The 22,009-nt window shown below is 41.6% G+C and overlaps 1 protein-coding gene across 2 annotated transcripts; it reads right to left on the bottom strand.

Moving 5' to 3' along the window:
- Window positions 1–837: 837 nt before the first annotated feature.
- Window positions 838–20,733, bottom strand: LOC139923879 (GTP-binding protein 1-like). 2 transcript variants are annotated; one of them, XM_071914761.2, is made up of 14 exons: window positions 20,694–20,733; window positions 20,198–20,396; window positions 19,597–19,708; window positions 16,510–16,690; window positions 14,263–14,446; window positions 13,862–14,026; window positions 13,072–13,195; window positions 11,177–11,291; window positions 9,383–9,527; window positions 8,158–8,340; window positions 7,789–7,924; window positions 6,841–7,019; window positions 5,997–6,143; window positions 838–3,473 (listed from the first exon to the last, which is right to left on the bottom strand). In XM_071914761.2, exons 2-14 carry the CDS (start codon window positions 20,384–20,386, stop codon window positions 3,357–3,359), a joined length of 1,977 nt encoding a protein of 658 aa, XP_071770862.1. In that variant the 5' UTR covers window positions 20,387–20,396; window positions 20,694–20,733; the 3' UTR covers window positions 838–3,356. The 2 variants fall into 2 exon arrangements, with proteins under 2 accessions (XP_071770862.1, XP_078138694.1); XM_078282568.1 differs by lacking the exon at window positions 20,694–20,733 and adding an exon at window positions 20,571–20,687.
- Window positions 20,734–22,009: the final 1,276 nt, after the last annotated feature.

The following is a 22,009-nucleotide window of genomic DNA, read 5'->3' as shown; positions in this document are numbered from 1 at the left end:
TGCATCAAAGACCATTTCTATTTCCATTTTTATACCATCTGGGTGCGCGCCAGCTTTGAAAATGAGTTGACGGGTTCACGGAGGGAGACTTTGATTGAACTGCTACCAAAGCAATCAGTTGTTACAGACTACCATATTAAGGGCTAGGCTGTTTGAAAATAATTATGTCTGGAAGGCTGACTCTTTCTGAACTATTGAACACATCTGATTGAAAGCCCTTTGCATCAATAGCAGGCCGCCATAGTGTCCCAAAGCCATAAAAACTTGTTTGGGCGAGTGTTTTTGTAAAAGCCATTCCAAATCCCGCTCCAAGACTTTCCTGTGAGTGCCGTATCCATCCATCCATTAAATAATATATCCTTCCAAGGTGAGGTAAATCTTTAATGAGACCAGTTCACTTTGTAGATATGGCTGTAGTTGGCTTTGTGTCAGACATTCATGGATCTGTCAAATGAATGGGAACTGAATGGAAATCCACTTTTTCTCCCCGACATGATAATTATAGGTCACAGAAATATTTATTACATCTATTGTCAGGCTCAGACCTTTGAACTACACTACTGGTTGCTTGTAATGTTGGCAATAGAGGAATTTAAGCCAATTCATCTGTTACACTCATCAGCTAAATGCCTTAAATGTAAATGGAAGCACCATATTCAATGTTGATATTCTGAAACATCTTTATTTAAAAGGATTTACAACACAAACTGGCACCACTTAATTTAAATGGCATATTTTTTTCCCCCTTAATTATTCTGCACAATTTGTATTTTTGTACATACATACACACACACAAAATGTGTCTCTTCAAAAATAAATCCATGCACTATTGGTAAGTTCTTAAAAAAAAAACGAAAAAGGGAAAAAAATATTCTGGCAGTTCACAGTTTGTGTCTCATCAGAAAATCTGTTACTCTATACAGGAGAATGCAGTTGCCCCAAAGACGCTAACCTCAGATCAGTTTGAAGAGTGACCAGTTTGCACTCACAATATGACTAAGAGAGGGAAGGCTGATCAGAGATCGGCGCTGAGGGGAAACAGGCTCCTGAAGGCTTGAAAACACTATTTCACCCTCCCAATACAAAACCCAGAATGGGGAAGGGAACCTTCAAACAACCTGATAAAACCACTGAAGTAAAGGTTTAGACAACAAAAGGTTTTAGAAATAATACAAGCATTGATGTAAAGGTTTACACAACAAAAGGTTTTAGAAATCATTGTACTGTATCTGTGACAATACATTGTAGCATCCCGGTTCAGTCTGATGTGATCAATGGTCTATATTTGCATATTAGAGGTGTGCTGCCCAGGAAACGACCTGAGATGACCTGCAGCGTTAAAACATCATACACAATGGGTTCCTGTGTCTAGACCATTAGCAACCACATCATCGATTTACTGTCTGATGGTTGATTTGAGCTAGCTGATTGACTGATGTAGAGTCAATAGTGGTGTAGCCATAGGTGGGACACATAGCAACGCTGGTGAATTATGGGCAGCTGATGCAGCCAACTTCTCTGTGCTGACAAACGGGGCGAGCATGTTTAAAAAGGCTTTTGTCTCTCTGGTTGTATAAAATAAATGGACTTCCAGTGACTAATTCCTCGAGTTATGGAGGAGAGCGTACACTGGAAGGCAAAGCGCACATTTGTATTCGACCCTTGCAGCTTTTAAGTCCAATCTTTAATGCAGCAGAGGCAAACTCTGGGTGTTTTGTAGCAATTTTCTCATTCATATGGAGCACAAAAGAATAATGTGCTGTCACTCAGATTACGCCCGAATCTTTTTTTAATGAATTAAAACATGTTTTTACTCGTCTTTAGTAATTTTAGGTGTGAACCACCACCTCGGTCCTTGCATCAAAGTTGTAAAATTATTGGATTAATAATTTCTGTGCATGTGGCTTCACCAGCTTGTGGATTTGTGAAGCCGGTACTAAATCATAATGGAGAATGTTGTGCTTAGGGTCATTCTCTGCCTGCTTGGTTAAAGTTATTTCCCTGCAAACTGAGCAGACTTGTGATGTGTTCACAGTGACTTGTGACTTGTGTGAAGAGACAAATAATTTAGGTTAAATACCAGTTTCACACCTTTTCTCTCCCGGCTGCATGAAGTCAATTTGTAAAAACTGGAACAGAGAGGGGGATTAAACTAAAATTTACTTTTCTATTGCAGGACCAAAACTGGGGGCTTGTGAGATCAAATAGATGAGAGACCGTTTTGCTCTTCATCTATGAGGAGATTTTTCATGACGTGTGAGCAGTGCAGTAGCAGTAGCAACAAGTCCAGGGCAGGAAAATAACTTTTCTGTCAACCGCCCACAGCGACTGGTAAATCCCAAAATTCGCCAACTACTTTCACTATTTCACCGGTCGAAATAGATCTAAGACTAAAGCAGGATGTCCAAATGACAGTTGGCCACCTACCAAGAGGGATGGTAGGCTAAACTAACTTAACCAGCCACAGAAAAAAATGTATCCGGCATTCGGCTGGTGTGATTTGCCGCGTTGGCACAAGCTGTGCCGAAGGTTAATACTGTAACAAGTTAAACAGAGGTACGTCCTGGCTGCTTGTCCTGCTGTAGATAATGCTTGTCACAGATGTTACTCCCCCGCAGGGTTGGGGTCAATTCCCTTTCAATTCGCTCAATTCAAAATGTAAATTCAAACTGCAACTCTCATAATAACGATGAGCCTACAACAGCATTTTAAAAAGGCAAAAAAGATGTCTTGTTTTTGAACTACTGAAGACAATCCACTTCCTAAATTGAGTGACCTGACAGTGAATGGACTCCAACCCTGACACCCTCTGAAAAGGGGCATTAATGAACGTTAGGTGGAGTGGGGTAGAGGAGGATCTAGACGGGATGAGGATGAGCAACAGAGAAGAAAAGATGAAGTTTAAAGGGTGGAGAACGTTTAGGCAGGGAAAGTGACAAGTGGCCTCTGCTGGCTGCATTAATTCCTGAAAAAACACCCATTCATTTTCTCATCGGTAAATCACAATCAGAATAATTACTGATGAACAATTAGCTGCATGAACACCCCCAGAACTGCTGTTTTTGAATAGAAAACACAATATAACCTACTATTGCAGTTCACTAAAGTAAAACTCAAATCAAATAAAAACTCAATATCACCTTCAGCAGCCCACAAGTAATTAAACCAATAAAGAAAGCTTTATACTGAATTTATATGGAAAGGGTTTCACTCATGTATAATTCAAAACTGTAAAATGATTTGAGCTTCAATTCCCTGTGCAGCCAGGCTTTGAACCCAACCAGCAGAGGGTCGTGTGTTCACTTTCCCTCCCTCCAACAGATGAGGAAGGTTGAGGAAGAGGAAGGTGGGTGTTTTTAGGCTGTGCCTGCTCCTCCAGCAGACGTGGTTGTGGAGGTGGAGGTGGTGGCGTTCAGGCCTTTCCCTCTGTGTCTCTGGCCTCCTCTCCTGCGTCCTCCGCCTCCCGACTTGGGCTGCGGACGGACAAAAGGAAACATCACTGAGCCAGCTGTTACACGAGATCAGGTTAGAAATAAACTGAAGACAGCAGGTGAAGCCTGGTGGGACCACAGCAGCACGTAAGATGTGTTTTTATGAGACTGGGCCCCAGAGCGAGAGAATGCATTTCTCACTTGTGTCTTGAGCTACAAAAAAATAAAAGTTGAGTCGCTAAAGGCAAGATTGAGATTCATTCAAGTGGGGGGAAGGATGCAAAAGAGAAAAGAAAGTAGGCTAAGTCACACGTAGCCACACAAATTGTTTTGATATAGTAACTGCAAAAACGAAGTGAATCAAAATTCGAATTACCACACTCATGCAAAAAAAACACTTAAAGCAATATTCCACTTAGTTTTAACATGGGGGTTATTCGGCTCTTGACCGCCATGAAAACCAGAATATAATCTACTCACCAAGATCGGATGCAGCTGGGACGAGTTTTTAGCGTTCGGATTTTTACTTTTTTGACAAGAACATAGCGGAGTGATACATCCCTCCGCTATGTTCTCGTCTATCAATAAAAATGCTATTTGGCGAAATGATGTTCTAAAAAACAGGACCGAACGTCAACTGAAAATGATATTTTCTGAACGCCACAAACTCATCCCAGCTGCATCCAATCTTGGCGAGTAGTTTATATTCTGGTTTTCATGGCGGTCAAGGGCCGAATAACCCCCCACCCACGTTAAAACTAAGTGGAATACTGCTTTAACACTGCTCCATCTCAGAGGATGGATCCCACCCTGGATATGTTAAATTCCATGACTTTTTCATGACTATCATAAAGCATTTTCTGTTAGGTGTCTTTGAAAGCGTGTCTCTTACATAAAGAACATGCATTTGTTATTATTGTGTTATTAAATTCTATGACTGGTGGGAACCCTGCTAGAAGCTGAATCGCCAGATCGGCAATCCGTTTCTCTACATTACACTAATGAGTTATGTGAACAGGGGAACCACAAAAAACAAAACAAACCCACACAATACAAGCCATTACTTTCTCTCTGTAACACGCAAATATCTCAACAGGTACGTAGATCAAACGCCACTGAGATACACTTCAGCAAGGAAACTGCAGGATGTTGTGGTAGTACTGGGCAGCTCCCAGGTGTGAAACTGTGAAACTGTATGAATGCAAAGTTTGACTGTACTGATAACAAACAAGAGTATGCATGCTCTGCAAACCTTGCCTTGACAAGTAAAAGTCAAAAGAAGGGGAAAAACAAAAACATTCAGCCTTTAGTAGACTAATGCTTGTCTCCTATGGTCTAGGGAAACTTCTTTACCTTGTTTTCTTTGTTGCCATCTTTACATAGTGCCTCCTCCTCTGCCACTGTCTAGCGCAGCATGCCAAGACAGGGAGGGATGGAGGGAGATGATAACAGAAAAGTGATGGAGGAGAGACGGGGGGGGGGGGAGGGGGGGTTAAAGTTGTGAGAAAGTGCAGAACAGGAAGAAGAAGCAAAGAGGAGTCAGGGTTAGATGGCAAAAGAGGAGAGGAGTGAATGAAGGAGGGATGATGAGTGTAACCAAATGATGAAAGGTAAAATTATGAAAATGATGAAAGGAGGGATATTATAGGCGACAGAGAGTCAGGGAAGTATGAGATGAGTATGAGAGCAGAAAAGTAAACATGGGAGGATGAAAAATCATATAATTGAGGGATGAAACAGACCGGGTGAGAGAGGGGGGACAGTGAAAGAGAAATTAACTGGCGGATTGGCAGAGAGTCAAAAGCAAGAGGAAAGGGAAGATAGCAGCACTAAAAACAGCCATCATACACTCTGCTTTACACACAAATCATACAAATCATACACTCCACTTTACACACACACGCACACACAGAGTCTACAACATTCAGAGTGGGTTGCACTAAAAATGATGAATTCAACTTGGAGTACACCACAAAAACATTATTTTAATTTAATCTTTCATTCATCTGCCCTTGGGACAAAAACATTTCACATGTTTCCAATGCAACTCAACTTGTTTAGAATAATTCTTTAGGAATCAAGTGACATTATCCTGAAAAAGATTTAGTGATCTGCATTATTTCAGGATATATAAATAAATAATTATTGAAAAAAAGACTGCAGTGGAAATGAGTGAAACTGTCTTGCCCCATCGACAGATTTTCTTCCAGTTGTTTTAAGATTTTAATACTAGATTAAACAACTTGTTCAATGCATATTTATAGCAATGAAGAAGTTATCTAGGATTTATTAATCTAGGTTTCATTTTTATCTGATTTTAATCAAAAAGACTTTCACTAACCCTGGATTAAGAGTTAATCCTTGTTGGTGCAACCCAACCTACAGGCAGTGATGCACAAGGCTATTCATAAAGACGGAGCTTAGTTTAGTTTATTGGACAATTTAAAAAAAAGTTAAAAACCTAAATGCATCTCACAATCATCAAGGAGAAATAGACAAAGAGACATAGACAACACTTATTACATCATAACGATTCTTTGAAACAGATAAGAAGGATTTACTTACCGGTAGCTGCGCTGCGTTGGGACTGGCCGGCCGCGCCGTGGAGCCAGCCTCCTCATTGGCCGCCGTGCCTTCTTTAGAAGCCTTCTTATTGGCCAGCATCTTGGCCTGCTGGGCCTTAGCTGCCTGGGTGTTCACTGATTGGAGTAGCTGAAACATAATGTGTTTATGTTGTCAGTAAAGACTTGACACATTAATCAAGTTAATGTTACAAATGTTCATCTAACAGAAACAAGCAACATGTTTATTTCAGTTTTTAACACAAATTTGAGATTATGATAATGTTCTGGCACACATCAGGAAGATATCTCAAGATGCTCTCTGTCGATTAAAGTTCTTGTTGTTATTTGAGAAGGAATAACATCTCCAATCCAATGTTTTGACTGGATGTGACAGCGCTGCCAGTTCATTCACACTTGCTTTACAGGCTGTTGCTTTAAACACTACAGCCTCTATAATCCATCATAAGCTCTGGTACTTCAGCGATGGCACAGACAGCATTGATACGCATTTCCATGAACACCATTGTCTGATTACAGTGCGGAAACTAGTCTGTCTTTTGCCAATTATAGACAATCTTGAACATTTACTTAATCCCGTATCAAGCCTGTAACCCCTCATAATCCTCTATAAAATCCAGTAACAGTTAATTAATACACTGAAAAGCACAGAAGAAAATCGGTCACCGATAAAACAAGAGATAACAATGTGCAAGTAAGACAAAAGAGATATACCAGCAAAAGAATATATGAAAGCATCTCAACTGAGAAGAAACAATAAAACCTAAAACAAATGACAAGCAGAGACAACTGAACTGAACCACATGGATAACAGAAAGCTGCAGTACCTTGGTGATGGTGCCCACAGCTTTGGTGCGTCCTTCCCTGAACACCAGTCTCTGGTCACAGTGCAGGTACTCGGGGGTCTTGATGAAGCGGAAGTGGACTGAGGCCTTGTCCCCGGTCCGTAGACAGTCTCTGTTCATGGTCAGGATGGTGGCTGTCTGCCTGATGCTGCCACAGTGGACTGGGGGAGATGGAGAAAGAGAGAGAGACCCCCGTTACTCTTGGCATTTTCAGTCAAGGATATCAACTCTGGTTACCTTTTAATTGTATCTGCTGTAATTGATGCATTCTTGATATCTTTAATTTGTTCCCTTGGGAGGATGGACTGATCTATGTGAAACCTATGTGATTCTCTTTTACAACTGTCTATTTTTTTCCCCTTGTTGTTTGTGACTATTTATTTATAATCTCAGCATTAGTGCTTAAACGATTAGTCAATTAATCGATCAACAGAAAATCTATAATTTTGATAACTGATTAATCATTTTAGCCATTTATCAGGTAAAAATACCATTTCATACCATTATAGAATTAATACTTTGTTTTTCTTTTTGCTGCTTTTCAGACTAAGTAAGCAATTTTAAGAATCACTTAAAAACTTGTGATGGGTTCCAACTCTCAGTGCGTCTTCCAAGGAGCTAAATAAAGGTTGAATGAATGAATGAATGAATGAATGAATGAATGAAAGAATTAGCATGCCCTGGGTGATCGTATAATATTTGGATATAGCAAAAACTCAAATGTCAATCAAGTGTAACTGCACCGAAGATGTGCTGAAGATCCGATCATTCAAACCAGAAACACATTTGGTCACATTAACACAGGTTGCCAAAATCTTAATGCTGTGTGGGAAACACTGCAATATTACAGGACAATTTCTGGTATATTTATTTAACCTGGCGATTAAAGTGATTCTGACTGTCTGTGTATATGTGCGTGTTGTCACGAACCCATGGCTTGGTATCTTGGGGATATCGTGGTTGGATGGTGCAGAACCAAGATCTCAGCCTCAAACTCCCAGGTGGCCTGTGGTGTTAACCTGGGGGAGATCATCACCATGCCTTTCCTTATAGTTGAACGCTTGATCTGAGAGAGACAGAGAGAGACAGAAAGTAAAGAAAAACAGAGAGTTCAGAACTGAAAAAGGGAGTTGGGGGAATATGTAGATTACATCCAACAGTTTTCAGAATGACTTGCCTTTGTGTCAGGTCATTTATATGCTGTTTTTTTGCAATTAAATAGGTAAAAACAATCTAAAATGTTCTGTGATAGCTGTAGATAAATCTGTCTGTACGAATTCAGCCATTTCCCCCACAAACCTTTTTGAGGGCGAAGGAAGCCGTCTGTCCACCGCGAACCTCTCTGACAGGCATCCTCTTGCGGTGGATGGATTTAACGGCGATGGGGATGAAGCTGCCCAGCGGGTCTGGGCCTAACATCAGCGTGTCGTTGAGCCGTATCAATCCACGTAACGTAGTCCCTGATACTACTGTGCCCACACCCTGCCAAGGGAAGATCCAGATATTCATAAACAGGCCTCAAACCCTTTTTGTTCAGGAAGGCCTTTTCGCGAAATTAAGCCCAGTCTTCATCATATCATATCTGTTCTTTATTGAGCATCAACTATGTAAATGTTATTGTGAAAATATAAACGCAAATATGAATCTTCACACCTTAGCTGTGAATTTTCACACAACACCCACAAGCCTCTTCTCATATTCAGAAGAAACTACTACATCTACTCTATCTTTCACTGCTCTGTCACCTGTCACTGCTTTTTCTCTGTCGACTGCTTTCACTCTGTCAACATCTGAGGAAAAACGAAAATCCTGTAATCTTTTTTGGATGTAAACTACTGGAAATACATATTTACCAAAAGGTAGGGCTTTGTTTGTGTGTGCCGTGGGACTGTAAAGGATCTGCTCGTTTTTTTGGACTCCGCTCTGCTGTTAAAAGCAGAGACAGCCTGCCTGTGTCAAGCAAAATACTGTCTTTTATGTCACTGCATTTACATATTAGGTATTTGACTGACTGTTTTCCAGAGCAGCTCACAAAGGGGGTCAGTGTCTTGCTAAAGGACGCTTCAACATAACACATCGTTGTTGACTGACACATTGGCTGTTGCAGGGATCAAACTTGTGACATTTTTGTTACAGGAACGACTCTCTAACCATTAGTCCCCTCTTGTGTGATGTCCTGTTGTCCTTGAACCATAAGCATTGGTATGTATTGTAAAAATATTATGTGCTTGCACCAATACCACCACAGCAGATTAAAGTGAGTCCAATTTACTGTCCTTCCATATGACACTAGTAAGAAAGAAGGTATCTGTGGTGTATGTGTGCTATAAATCATGAGATAGAGTGAGAGAGAGAGAGAGAGAGAGAGAGAGAGTGAAAGAGTGAGCGAGAGAGAGAGAGAGAATCAGCGAAAGAGTGAGCGTGTGTATGTGAGAGAAAGAAAGAGAGAAAAGGAGTGAAGAACAGAAAGAGATGAGAATGACACAACAGACAAAAAACATATTTGAGTGTGTGTCTGCCGTACCGGTACAGAGTACGTGTCGTCTATCTGGAACTCGGCGGGCTCGTCGTCGCTGTAGGACGTCCTGGAGGAGAGAAGGTTCAGGAACATCTTCAGCAGCTCCATGTTCTCCCCCGTCACATTGGAGATCTGGAAAATTGGACACATCCTGCAGAGAGGGAGGGAGGGAGGGAGTCAGAGAGGAGGAAAGTAGAAAAGGATGACAGTTAAAAATGGTTAAATGACAAACCAAACAAGACAAACAAGACATTTGAATGAGGGGGAGTGATTGCAGTCAACAATTAGGCTGCAGTGTATACTGTTAATCAATACAGAAATTAACACTTGGGACTTAGGTTCAAGCCCCTGTGTTAGCAAGCAAAACCAGGGCCGCTGTTCTGTAGCTGATCGTGACCTCTGACCTCCCTGTGGGTGGGGTGGGGTTGAGGAACTCCCTACAGATTGCTGAACTATCACATGATCACTTGATACTATTATTATTACACAGACACAAACAAATTTGCGTATGGATGCTTGACTAAATTACAGCTGCAGTAAGAAAAATACACCTGTCTTATCAGCCTGAATGACAAATTGGGGCCGCAATAGATGTTAAAATAGACACAAACAAATCTGAACGGACGTCTGGCTAAATTACTGGCCCTGGTTCTTGTTGTTACTCTTTGGTTGCATCTGTCTCTCCCCCATCTCTTTATCTCTGTCCATTTCCTCTCCCTGTAGCAACGTGTTTTTTCAATCTTTCTGTCTTTCCATCTCTCTTCTCTCCATTTATCTCTTCCACACTGGGATGTGGAAGATATGTCAGGCAAGCCAGACAGCTACAATAACACTGGCAGTAAGGCCATTTGCCTTCAAAATAAGAGCATCAAATTTGTCAATTATGCTACCAGAGCTCCGATTCTATAGCCTTTAGGAACACTTATCTACCATATCTGCCATATCTACGGATTAAAATTTACTTTGTCAAGGTAGCAGACATTCTACCAAGTTGCCTGATACCTTTTGTTGTTGTCTAACAATTGTATTTTCATTTAGTACAGATTCCTCCTTACATATATTCTTTGTTATCATTTTGGACATTTGTATTACTCAAAAAACGCTGCAGCCATACGTTGGTGGTCAAAGCTCTGACCAGATGTCCTATTTTTCATTCTGAGGTGGGTGTACTGTTGTAGTAAGCCAAGTTGAGCATGTTACTATATTACTACCCACATTCTGCTGTACTTCAGCCTTTGCTTTGAAAGCCCGCTTGAAGGCTCGTAATTCTGCTGTGTGTATTTGTATTTTGTATTTATATACTTTATTATCCCCGTGGGGAAATTTGTCTTCTGCATTTGACCCATCCTATACACACACTAGGAGCAGTGGGCAGCCGCAGTACAGCGCCCGGGGACCAACTCCGGTTCTTTTTGCCAGTGCCTTGGTCAGGGGCACTGACAGGAGTATTAACCCTAACATACATGTCTTTGATGGTGGGAGGAAACCGGAGCACCCGGCGGAAACCCACACAAACACGGGGAGAACGTGCAAACTCACAGAAAGGACCTGGGACGGAAATACTAATACATTTTTTATTGTGGATATTGTCAATAATGTTGAATAACCTTCAAAGCCTAGTCCCAAATGTTTCTATCTCTCTGCTTCTGTCAGTTTTCTCTCTGTCTCTTTCTCTCCCACTCTCTGTCTGTCTGTTTCTTTCTCAGTCTGTTTCTGTCTGTCTCTCTACCGCTCTCCCTCTTCTATTTTCTCTCTTTTTAACACTCTCTTTCCATCGCTCTATCCCCTTCTCCCTCCTACCTCTCAGAGCTGAAGTTGGAGGCTGTGACGATGACATCATCCTTGTTCTGGACCAGTACTGGGATTTTTCTGCAGCCTGGTGACTTTAATAACCTCTGTAATAACTTTAGCGTCTCTGCAGATAGGCACGCACGCACACACACACACACACAAAATATATACAGCATGAATGACTATGAAACAAAAGCACTTGCTGTCACAAAGGCTGGGCACACACCACGCAACTGAACAGAAAGTGAAAATATTGGACATCACGCATTGACAATGAGATGGATTTAGGGAATACACACTTCACGACGAGGTAAAGACAGGGATCACAAACTACCAGAGTTGTCCTGTCACTTACACCCCCCCCACCCCGTGGCTATAATCGGCATACGAGTCGCGAAGTGTGTCCCCCTAAATGTTTGATTACAGAACACTGGAAACGACCCAGCAGGAAAAACTGAATGAATAGTTTAACAGAAAAAAAGCCTTAGAGCAACTCTGTTGATACCGCTGCCACATTCCTGTGCTACTATCCAATGGCCAATTTAAGATAGCTGAGTGCAAGCTATAGCAGTAATGGTGTTGCTGCCATACACAGGATATATATATATATATATATATATATATATACATATATATATATATATATAACTATTGACTGTTGTTGAACCATCTACTGGTACATATCAGGAACTTATTGCACATTTTTCATTTAGCATTACATTTTAGTATTTATAGTCAAATATATAAAAAATACATAAATAAATAAATATAGTCATGTATATGTTTATTTAATTTAACATTACATTCATGCTAGTTATGCAAGTGTACATACTGTATATAATATTTAATTGTCTTATTTTCTAGTTTTGTTTTTCTTTGGCATCAGAGAGGACAGCAAACTTAGAATTTCGTATATCGTTCAGGGCAACTTGCTTTTCTCTGGGCATGAGAAGTTGAGATAATAATGCTGGTACATGATTGGCTGCTGACGGGCTCGGCTGCAGCCAACTCCTTCGCACTGACAAAAACACAAGCTGCTTCTCTGGTCAAATAAAGTGAATGGAATTTTGGTGACTAAGTTGCTTGCGGTCTGAACACACAGGATCAACAACAATCTTCCACCTTACTTTGCAGGATGTTGGGTGGAGATGTCATACTACTAGCCACTAAAATTTTTACAGCCGTACAGCTGCTGTTCAGAATTCCCTCAACTCCGTCCATTTTCCCATAACTCTGTTGCCTAATTGAAGCCTGGAGCAACCGGCACACTCTCTGAACCATTGGGAAACTCCACTATGAGAGTGGCAGTCAGCACACTGCTCTCATGTCAACTCCTCTCCTCTCCTTGTTCATGTATGCATCCAAGACAACTGTTAAAGTTGTTCAGTATCCAATCCCATTCACAAGAAGGCAGTCAAGGTTTACAGTGAGAAACTACATGTTTTAGTGATGCCGATTTATGTTGTTCATTACCCTTTCCAAGTCACACAACTGTTTCCTCCTCTCACGCTTAGATGCACACATAGCAAGTGTAGTCTAACCTCTACTATACAAGTTATATTGAATGTCCATTGTATAATATTCTGTTGTATTAACAATCCTCTTGTCTTCTAGAAACCACGCATACATACTACTCACATCATTCTACTGCTTACTGCTTGTGTTTGTTCATTTGTTCATTCACCATTGTAACGATTGTAACCACATAACCAACTAAACCTGAACAGTTTGCCACTCCCTCTCATTTCCACTCTCTCTTCCACTGCTCTCTGACTGAATGGGCTTCTGCATTGTAGCCAGGCAGTCTTTGACTTATATTCTACTAATTCTTTTAAGCTTCTGTTGCCACCTAGCACTAATAAGTCTGTCAGTTAACTAGACAATAAAGTAGCATGTCCCTTTACCTTGAAGGATGTTGGCTGGACACATGTCTATCTTGGTAACCACTACAAACACTGGCACATTGAGGGCCAGTGCCAGGCCCAGATGCTCTTTGGTCATGCCAACGATGCCAGCGTTACTGCCAACCTGGGAGGAGAGAGAGAGAGGAGGAAGAGAGAGACAGAGGGACGGAGAAATATAGGTGGAGGTAAGTGGGGAGAAACGATGCCAGGGAAAAGTTCTGACAGCTGTGGTGAAAGCACTGCATTCAGGGTAGCGCGCACACACATACAATTTAAATGCTTAATTTGAATCTGCCTATGAAATTAGTGTGTGCATAGTATTTTGATAGTAACTTCAAATGTTTTTTTCCGCTGTTTGGAAATTGTATGAATACATAAATGACAATCTCAGCAATGTGTATTTTGTATTTTTTGTATTGTGTATTTTGTCTGTAATTTCTATATTTTCTATATATTCTATGTATTTTCTGAGTATCCTGGTTACCATGTATATACCTATATATATCATATGTCTATTCACTGCAATGAAAAAGTTGAGTTTCACCTGCCCTATGTACTTGTTGTGACGTCACATACCAGGTGACAGTGCAGCCTATATATAGGACGAATGAACAGGTTGTTCTAATTTTAATTTGACCTGACGAAGATCCATCATGGATCGCATGCAATAAAGAGTTAAATAATGCTTCTGTGTGCAGGTTCTACTTTGTAACTTAATGAATACATAAATGACCATCTGGGCAACACAGCCACACAGCCACACACATCCCTTCCCTCTCCCTTCTCTCACCATGAGCATGCAGAAGTCGGGCAGGTGTCCGGTCATGCCGAAGACGGTGGTCTTGAGGTATTTCTCGTGGCCGGCCAGGTCGATGAAGGTGATGACTTTGGAGGATTTCTCACAGATCTTGGTCCAGTCTAAGCTGCCACCGTGGCTGTCAGGCTTGTTCACCACCTGATAGAGAGGTACAGTAGACAGAAGGAATATTTACAGAGTGTGTGAGAGAGATGAAAGATGGAGATGTCCGGCAGAGAAAGAGAGAGGGAAGGAGGGATGGAATGAGGCACCCCAATGCCACACCTGCCCTCACCCACCCCCCTTTCCTCTAACATCCCAACGCATGGTGCTCATCCAAGTTTAATGCTGAAAGAAATATTTACTTCAGGTGCAGTGGATTGGTAGAAGCTCACCTGTCCCTCCTGGTCAAAGCCCAGGATGTCGTTGCCCACGCTGCTGGTCCTGCCGCTCTCCATCTCATGTTTGTGTCTGAAGAGCTTCTGGCGGGCAAAGCCTCTGCCGTTGTCCAGCTCGCCGTGGGTCAACACACCCAGCAGGGTGCTCTTCCCGGCGTCCACGTTCCCCACCACCGCCACCCTGGGGACGAGAAGAGAGAGGGAAATAGAGATATAAATACAGAGATAGATATACACTACCAGTCAAACGTTTAGACACACGCATTTTTCTTTATTTTTACTATTTTTCACATTTTAGAATAATAGTAAAGACATCAAAACTATGAAATAACACAAATGGAATTATGCAGTGACCAAGAAAAAGTTAAACAAATCAAAACTATCTGTTCTATTTTAGATTCTTTAAAGCAGCCGCCCTTTGCCTTGATGGAAAGGCAAACGCTTTGGAAAGAAATTCATACATAGGCATCAACTTCATTATTTATATTTGTCTAAAAACACACATTTCAAGCATTTAAGCAAAAGCCTTTAGATCAAAATGGCTTTAAGATAAAAACATAGTGCATTCAATCAGGTGTGTCCAAACTTTTGACCGGTAGTGTAGATAGAATTGACAAATTAAAGTGAAAGTATCACAACACAGGGGAAAAGGCAACTTAAACTCCCACATCCACTTGCACATCCCCACAATGAAAAAACACAAAACATACACACAGAGCACGGGAACCAAATGTATCAAAATCAACAGTGCCAGTAGCCCAGATGAGTACAACTGACATTTAAATACAAGCAGTCACAACTTCTTATTCCACCCTAGCGATCGCATTCTACTGCTCTAAAACATTCCTAAAAGTGACAATATCATATTTAGAAATACTTGGGAGGAAGGGAATGATGAATAGACAACCAGTTCCAATCGTTCTAGTTTTTTCCTGCTCTTTTTTCACAATGGAACAAAACACACAATTTTTAATTCACTACTGAAATGTCTGAAGAATCCAAGTCGATTCCTAAACCTATTGCTAATGTGCTCCACTGATCTCTAAAGCCCCAGTGTGCGTTTGAAGTATGGCCCACTCTGATGAAACACTGTGTTTACATAGGGATTTATTGAACTGAACATATTTGTTCCAAAATTTATTGTCTGACTTTTTTATACACCATCTGCCAGTGTGTGAACGGCCTGGATATTGTCTGCTGATGAGTAATGATATGCGATTGGCCAATTTTAGGCCTTGATTTATTTAATATGCAAGTGTAGACAATGTTCAGGAGTTTTTTAGTTATCATTGATTGCGCTCCTCCTATGAACCTGTCGCTAAGATTTCTATATTCATGAATACAGTTTATATTACTGTACTGATTTGAATATTTAAATTCCTCTTTGTTAGGCAAATTAAATGCAAACAATTTACACTTGTTTGTGCTGTGGTGAACTGAAATAACATGCATAACGTGTAAACATACCACCTGAAAATCCACATATCTTTGTGAGGTGAACTGGAATAGGCACACTAGTATTCAGGCTCAGGTGGTGATGTCTAGACCAGTACATGCAAAAATTGGTTGTTACCAACTTATTTTAATACCAAATTTCAATGGTAAAATTGGGACATAGTGGTATATCGATTTTTTCACCCAGCCCTTTTGTGTGACAACATTAATTTTACATGTATTTAGCCTTGTAAAAAGTCTGTTGACATTTGTGATGTCTGTAAACACTGGAGTAAAACACACCTGTATTTTAAGTTGCGAGGAGTTGAGAAAGTTCCAAAAAAGCTTACTTTCAAGATGCAAATCAAACTCTTAAAAAGATCACAAGTGAATCACCCTAATACTTCTATGGTCATATTTAACTGCTGATTGACTGGTATGTCAGTGTTTATGGCTAGGGTTGGGTGGGAGCATAGTTACTAAACCTTTGTCAATACACTTAAGGATGACACCATGCCTTTTTTTTAACCTTTACTCATCCAGGGGAGGTTTGCTGAGCACACATGCTCTTTTTCCATCAGGCACTGCTTCACATTCACACAGCTGCACACATTCCCACCTGGGAGCTGCCCAGTACAACTGCAGTCTTCTAGTGTTGGACATTGAGCAGCTCCGCTGGAGCCGTCTGGGGTTTAAGCGCAACTCGACAGTAGTTGTTGAGCAAGGAGAGACCCCACCCACATTTTTACAGTTGAACTGGGATTTGAAGTGGTCACATACTTGCTTCCTTTTCCTTTTGTTTTTTTTTACCTGACTTCCAGGAAGTCCTGCTCGCCCACACGCCGGCGGATGAGGTAGTCCCGTATCTGTCCCCCGGTGTCCGTCCTCTCCCTCAGCAGGATCAGGTCGGCCTCGATCTGCTCGCACAGCGACCGCACCGTGGCCACCGACGCCTCCATGTCCTTCTCATCCAGACCATAGTCGCCTCCGTCTAACAGGGGAGAAGACAGAGGAGGAGGAGGGTGAAGGAGGGAGGAAGGGAGGAGTAACATAACATTAAACATCTGCCATTTAATGAATGCTTTTATCCCAAGTGCTTTGCAGTACCATGAGCATATGGGAATGTAAACCCTGGTAGTGTTGGTACCTTGCTCTACCTATTGAGCTACACAGAACCAAAGGAAAGAGGAAAGGGGGCATAAAGAGAGGGGAGAGAGTAGAGAGGATGGAGGGGATGAAGGGGGGAGCATGGGTGGGAACTGAGAAAGTTGGAATAACAAGGGAGGAAAGGAGGAGCAAAGTAGGAGGACAGAAAGGAGAGGGAAAAGGATGGAGAAGGAGCAAAGGGAGGGATGAGAGATAGTCCAACCAACGGGAGGGCAGGAGGGAAGACGATGCAAAGAGGAGAGAGAGAAGTCAAGAGGATGAAAAGAGAGCAGAGAAGGCAGAGGGTGGGGGTTGAAAGAACAAACAAGGCAGGAGTGGAGAGGGTGGAAAGATGGGAGAGGAGAGTGGGGAGGGTGAAGGGAGAGGGGGGAGGTGTGAGGATGAGGCAGAAAGACATTAACAGGAAAGAGGAACAATAACAAGGGTGAAGAATAACAGTCTGGAGGAGGGACAGAGTTTTGGAGAAGAAAGAGTGAGAGAACAGAGGGTTTGAAGGAGAGACGGGAGTGGGTGTGGAGATGACAAAACCTCACATGCCGTAACCACAATGCCTCCCAAATGACTGGATCATAACCAGTTAGCTCTATATTTTACATTTCAGGATGTCTTCAGACACAATCCACGCTGGCCTTGAATAGTTAATACAGCAGGCCTGCAGGATTTTGTCTATTATGTCATAACTCCATCACTGAAAATATATTTGAAAATGACTGGCCAGGGATTAGGTTAGACAAGAGTGGGAAAAACACTAAAGCTGATGTAGATGGAAGAGTTTCATTCCAAAATGAGATATCTACCATTTGAAAAAAGTGACAACTACTCTTACAAGATGATTGCTGGGATGATATTAAAGCACATTATGGGTGGCTATTAAAGTTACATACAAAACAGTAATAGCTATTTTTTTTACCATGGTGGTCTTCTAAGATTATGTGGAGGAGATTTATGTATGAGAGATCTGTATGTGGTCTTATGCTAAATCCAACTTTTCTCAGTTATTCTCTGATCGTTCAAACAGTACAGTGATCTTTAATTGTTGAGTAGGATGGCAATTTGGTGCTTGATAACTTGAAGAAATCTGCAAGAAATCCAAGGCCAGTTGATTTGACAATTACCAAATGCTATCTATAGCACAATAGACAAGTTTCTCTTTCACTAACTCAAGAAACAGGCCTCTCTAGCAAACCTTTTAAAAAACAGCTTAACTGGGGTTGCTTGAATTTATCCTTTGCCTTACAGTGCAAGGTGACTACATTTCCAAAGGAAAATTAGGCTTATACTCACTACCAATTACTTTCTTAGGATTAGCCAACTGCTGCTTATCTCAACTCAGTAAATGTAAACGCAATACCACTAACCTATACTGGCCATATCAGCCTGAGACAGTGAAACAGCCAGCCAGCCAGCCAGCCAGCCAGCCAGCCTTTCACCCAGTCAGGGCTACTGACAGGGACTAGTGAGCCAGTGAGAGCCCCAGTGCAGAGCAGCGTAACATTTCACACATGCCCTTTGACCCAAACAAGCCACATGGGTCAGACATGTTGCTGTGGTGGGCAGAAAATAACTCTGGTTGCCAACAAAGGCCCTTGTGTGTGTGTGTGTATGTGTGTGTGTGTGTGTGTGTGTGGGGGGGGGGGGGGGCAGGTTTGGGCAGAGGGCTTCAGAATGAAAACTAAACGGCAGACAAATGGGGTTAGCTGCCAGTGAGGACACACTGGGCCAAAGCTGACAGAAGTGATGACTATCCCACTACACACTAGTGAAAATTAAATAAGTGCAATACAAGTAGTAACATTTTCCATAGCCAGTATTTGTCCACATCTTTGTTTATGTCAATTTACATGGGTCACATCTTTTATTGGTTAGCTGCAACTAGAGTGGGAAATCAACACCAGCCTCCTCTTACATGCTGGTACATTTTGGCTTTAGCTGCCAAGTCAGTCTACTCAACCAGCCACTGGTTGAGTATTGGTAAATACCAATCATTTGGATGTTCTCTTCTATTCTAAAAAAAAACAAACAATCTGGCTGGTAAAATATTTCAAGTGCCTGGTGAATTTATGGAAACCATTTACCACTTTGCCAGATGAATGAAAAAGGGAATTTCTTGGCCACGCTGAAACTCAGCCCAGGGGCATGTTTAGCCGCAGGTGATTAAGTTACTGACTGCTGTCCCCGCAATGTTACTAGGTCTGACCCAACATGACACTCAACAGCTGAACTTGAAATTGAATAGCCTAAATGAGGCCCAAAACAAACAAATCTCCCTCATTTTTCAACAAATTCTATCATTTCCAGGTGACAAAACAATACTGTGTTATGTCAGATTGAAGGCCTGATTACTGCTGAGAGCATGTACAGAAAGAGATGGTTCTGGGACACCGGAATTTACTGCTACTGGTGTCTTTTAGGGCCTAACTCAAAGATCTGTGATTGGATAACCCCAATGACATACCTGCTCTTATTCAACCCCTTTAATCTAAGGGACACTTACATCAGATCTATCCCCAATACATGTAGTTCTCTCTCTCTTTCTCTCTGTGTATGGGAGAACACGTCACGTCAACTGCATGCAGAAATTTGTCAGTTTAACATTGCAGAACTGCCAGATTTTAGCATGCAGTTTAATGTGACGTTCTCACTCATATACAGACAGAACGTTACATTTATATAGATCAGATCTTGTGTATTGGTCAATGTCTGTGTGACATGGACAGCTTGTTCCCTCACCTGATCCCACTCCCACCACATAAATGGTCTCCCCGCAGCCTTCGTCCATCCGCTCCCTCAGATGCCGTAGTAACGAATCATACTGTTCCCCTGTTGGGCTGACCAGAATCAGCTGAAAAGAGGAAGACGGGGGAAGATACAAGAGAGAGACAGAGAGACTTGTTTAATCTAATCACACTACTGTACCAGAGGAAATAAGTAATTAACCAGCTGTTTTCCTCTGAGTTGCAGTCAGCCAGAACTTTAACAAGTGTTCAGAAAGCAGATGTTTACATTTTAAAGCTAGTCTCTGCAAGTCATATAAGGTTTTACTTCATCAGGCCAGTCTGGTGCTCAAGGCAACTACTTTTACACACAATTGTCAGCAAACCTCGCATGTGGATTACCCTACGGCAGTGTGAATTACCAGCTGGATGCAGTTACGTCAACATACGTGTCACTTTTTGATATTTTGCACAGTCACCAGAAAATGCATCGCGTGTAGTGCATGCAACAATGATTTGGCAATTCAAATGTTTCTCCGCTGAATTAGTTTAGTGCATCAGGAACTTAAATACATACGATTTAAACCTTGCTAGGTGCAGTTAACACTCGGGCCCACCTTGCTGCTGAAGTCTAAATGATCCGCGGACTCGCCGTTTGTACCCTCGCCGTCCTCAAAGCCCCCTTCGTCGGATGGATCGTCCCCGCATCCCCGGTCCGGTGCAAACATGCAAGCGGGTACTATAGACTCGGCTGGTGGTATTGCACCCGGGCATAATCCTGGTTCTGTCGCCGTTAACGACGCCATTTCCCCGGACCTTAAGAGAGAGAAGCCATGCAAATGTAACCAAATAAACAAACAAACTGCTTGGCTTTACTAGCTAACCGTTAGCCATTAGCAAAGACAGCAGCTAACCTACGTTGATTATCAGTAGAGCCAGCTAGCTAATGCTAACTAAACATCGAACTTGCTGTATGGAACACTTTCTTACAGTGGGCTAAATTATCCATGTATACAACCGTAACATGTCAACTACATTTAACAGCTTATTGGCATTTGAACTTTTAATGAAACCGAATTAGTTAATTAAATCCTGTATGAAGTGTTGGCATACCAGAAGTAGCTGACAAGCTAACTTGGTTGTTAGTCGTTTTAGCTTCGATTTGTGTGCGTTGAATGTATGACACGCCCATCATAAAATACCGACACGGGATTGGCTACAGCACTAAAGCCACACCCAACACGCTGAAGTACGACTCATCAACCTGTTACACTTGCTGGGGTGAACCCTCCTTGGGTGAAATAAGTGAGCTATTTTCAGGCGCACGCACGCACACACACGTAGACACACACACACACACACACATACAAACACACACGCCTACTGCCGCTACTACTACTAAATACTAATAAGAATAAAAATAATATAATAATAATAATTCATAACTTGGAAAGAGCATTTGCCTGGAGAAAATGTATGTGCTAGCATACTAACATACATGTAGCCTACATGGACGTCTACTTACATCAGTTTGAAAGGTTTAAACAGTTGAATCCATTAGAAAGTGTGAATTGTCACTATTGTTCTTTGCCACCAGAGACTGGGGAAAAAGTTAATATAAGTTAAATATCCTAAAAAGAATTACGAGTATCAAAAAGTTGAATAGGCTACATCTGCAAATCTCTTAAAGCAGTGGTTCTCAACCTTTTTCATATCATGGACCCCTAATTTAGTCCACATTAGGGCCACAGACCCCCATTTGATGAGATTTTGTCTCTCGGACCTAAATCTGAGAATATTTTTATTGTTAGATATGATTTTGTCCAGAATTCCATGACTATCTGTGGAGTAGGTACAGAAATTTCAGTGAAACTATGTAAAATGGTCATTCTTCTACATTCTTTAATCATGTTAACTTATTGTAAGTGAAGTAATAGTAACAATTCATCAGTTTGCTGGGGACCCCCTGGAACCCCCTCAAGGACCCCTGGTGGTCCCCAGACCCCACGTTGAGAACCACTGTCTTAAAGTACTTAAACAATTTAAAGTTGGAACGGAGTCTCTTATATGTTCAGCATGGAGTTAATATATTGTCGTTACAAAAACAAGAAAACATGGGTATTATAAACACTATCACCAGCATTTAAAGGTGTATTTCATTACTTATGGGCATTACACATATAATGCATCGCGTGTGACCAAATGGAGGAATAGTCAGAGAAGGCGATTTTTCAACAGTGATCAGCTTAAAAAAAGCTCCTTGCTGTTACAAACAAGGTGGGAGGTCCCCCCTCTAGCTTAGGCCCCCTACCATGTCAGTAAGTAAATAGGCGAGGTATAGGTGAGTAAGTAAATACGGGTGTGACAGTAATAGCCTCGCAGAGTGGAAGACATTTAAATTAATTCCTTCTTTAGCCATTTATCAAACA

The sequence above is a fragment of the Centroberyx gerrardi genome, chromosome 3 (assembly GCF_048128805.1).
Source record: "Centroberyx gerrardi isolate f3 chromosome 3, fCenGer3.hap1.cur.20231027, whole genome shotgun sequence".
Taxonomy (NCBI): Eukaryota; Metazoa; Chordata; class Actinopteri; order Beryciformes; family Berycidae; genus Centroberyx; species Centroberyx gerrardi.
Note: the sequence above shows the minus strand (reverse complement) of the source record. Positions and strands in the feature narration are given on the sequence as shown.

Excerpts from the sequence above, each read along its gene's own strand:
- LOC139923879 (XM_071914761.2), bottom strand. The coding sequence starts at position 20,386 with ATGGCGTCGTTAACGGCGACAGAACCAGGATTATGCCCGGGTGCAATA. Across the intron at positions 14,027-14,262 it reads GCTTTGACCAGGAGGGACAG|GTGGTGAACAAGCCTGACAG; the intron begins GTGAGCTTCTAC and ends CCTCTCTATCAG. Across the intron at positions 11,292-13,071 it reads TCCAGCCAACATCCTTCAAG|AGACGCTAAAGTTATTACAG; the intron begins GTAAAGGGACAT and ends GCCTATCTGCAG.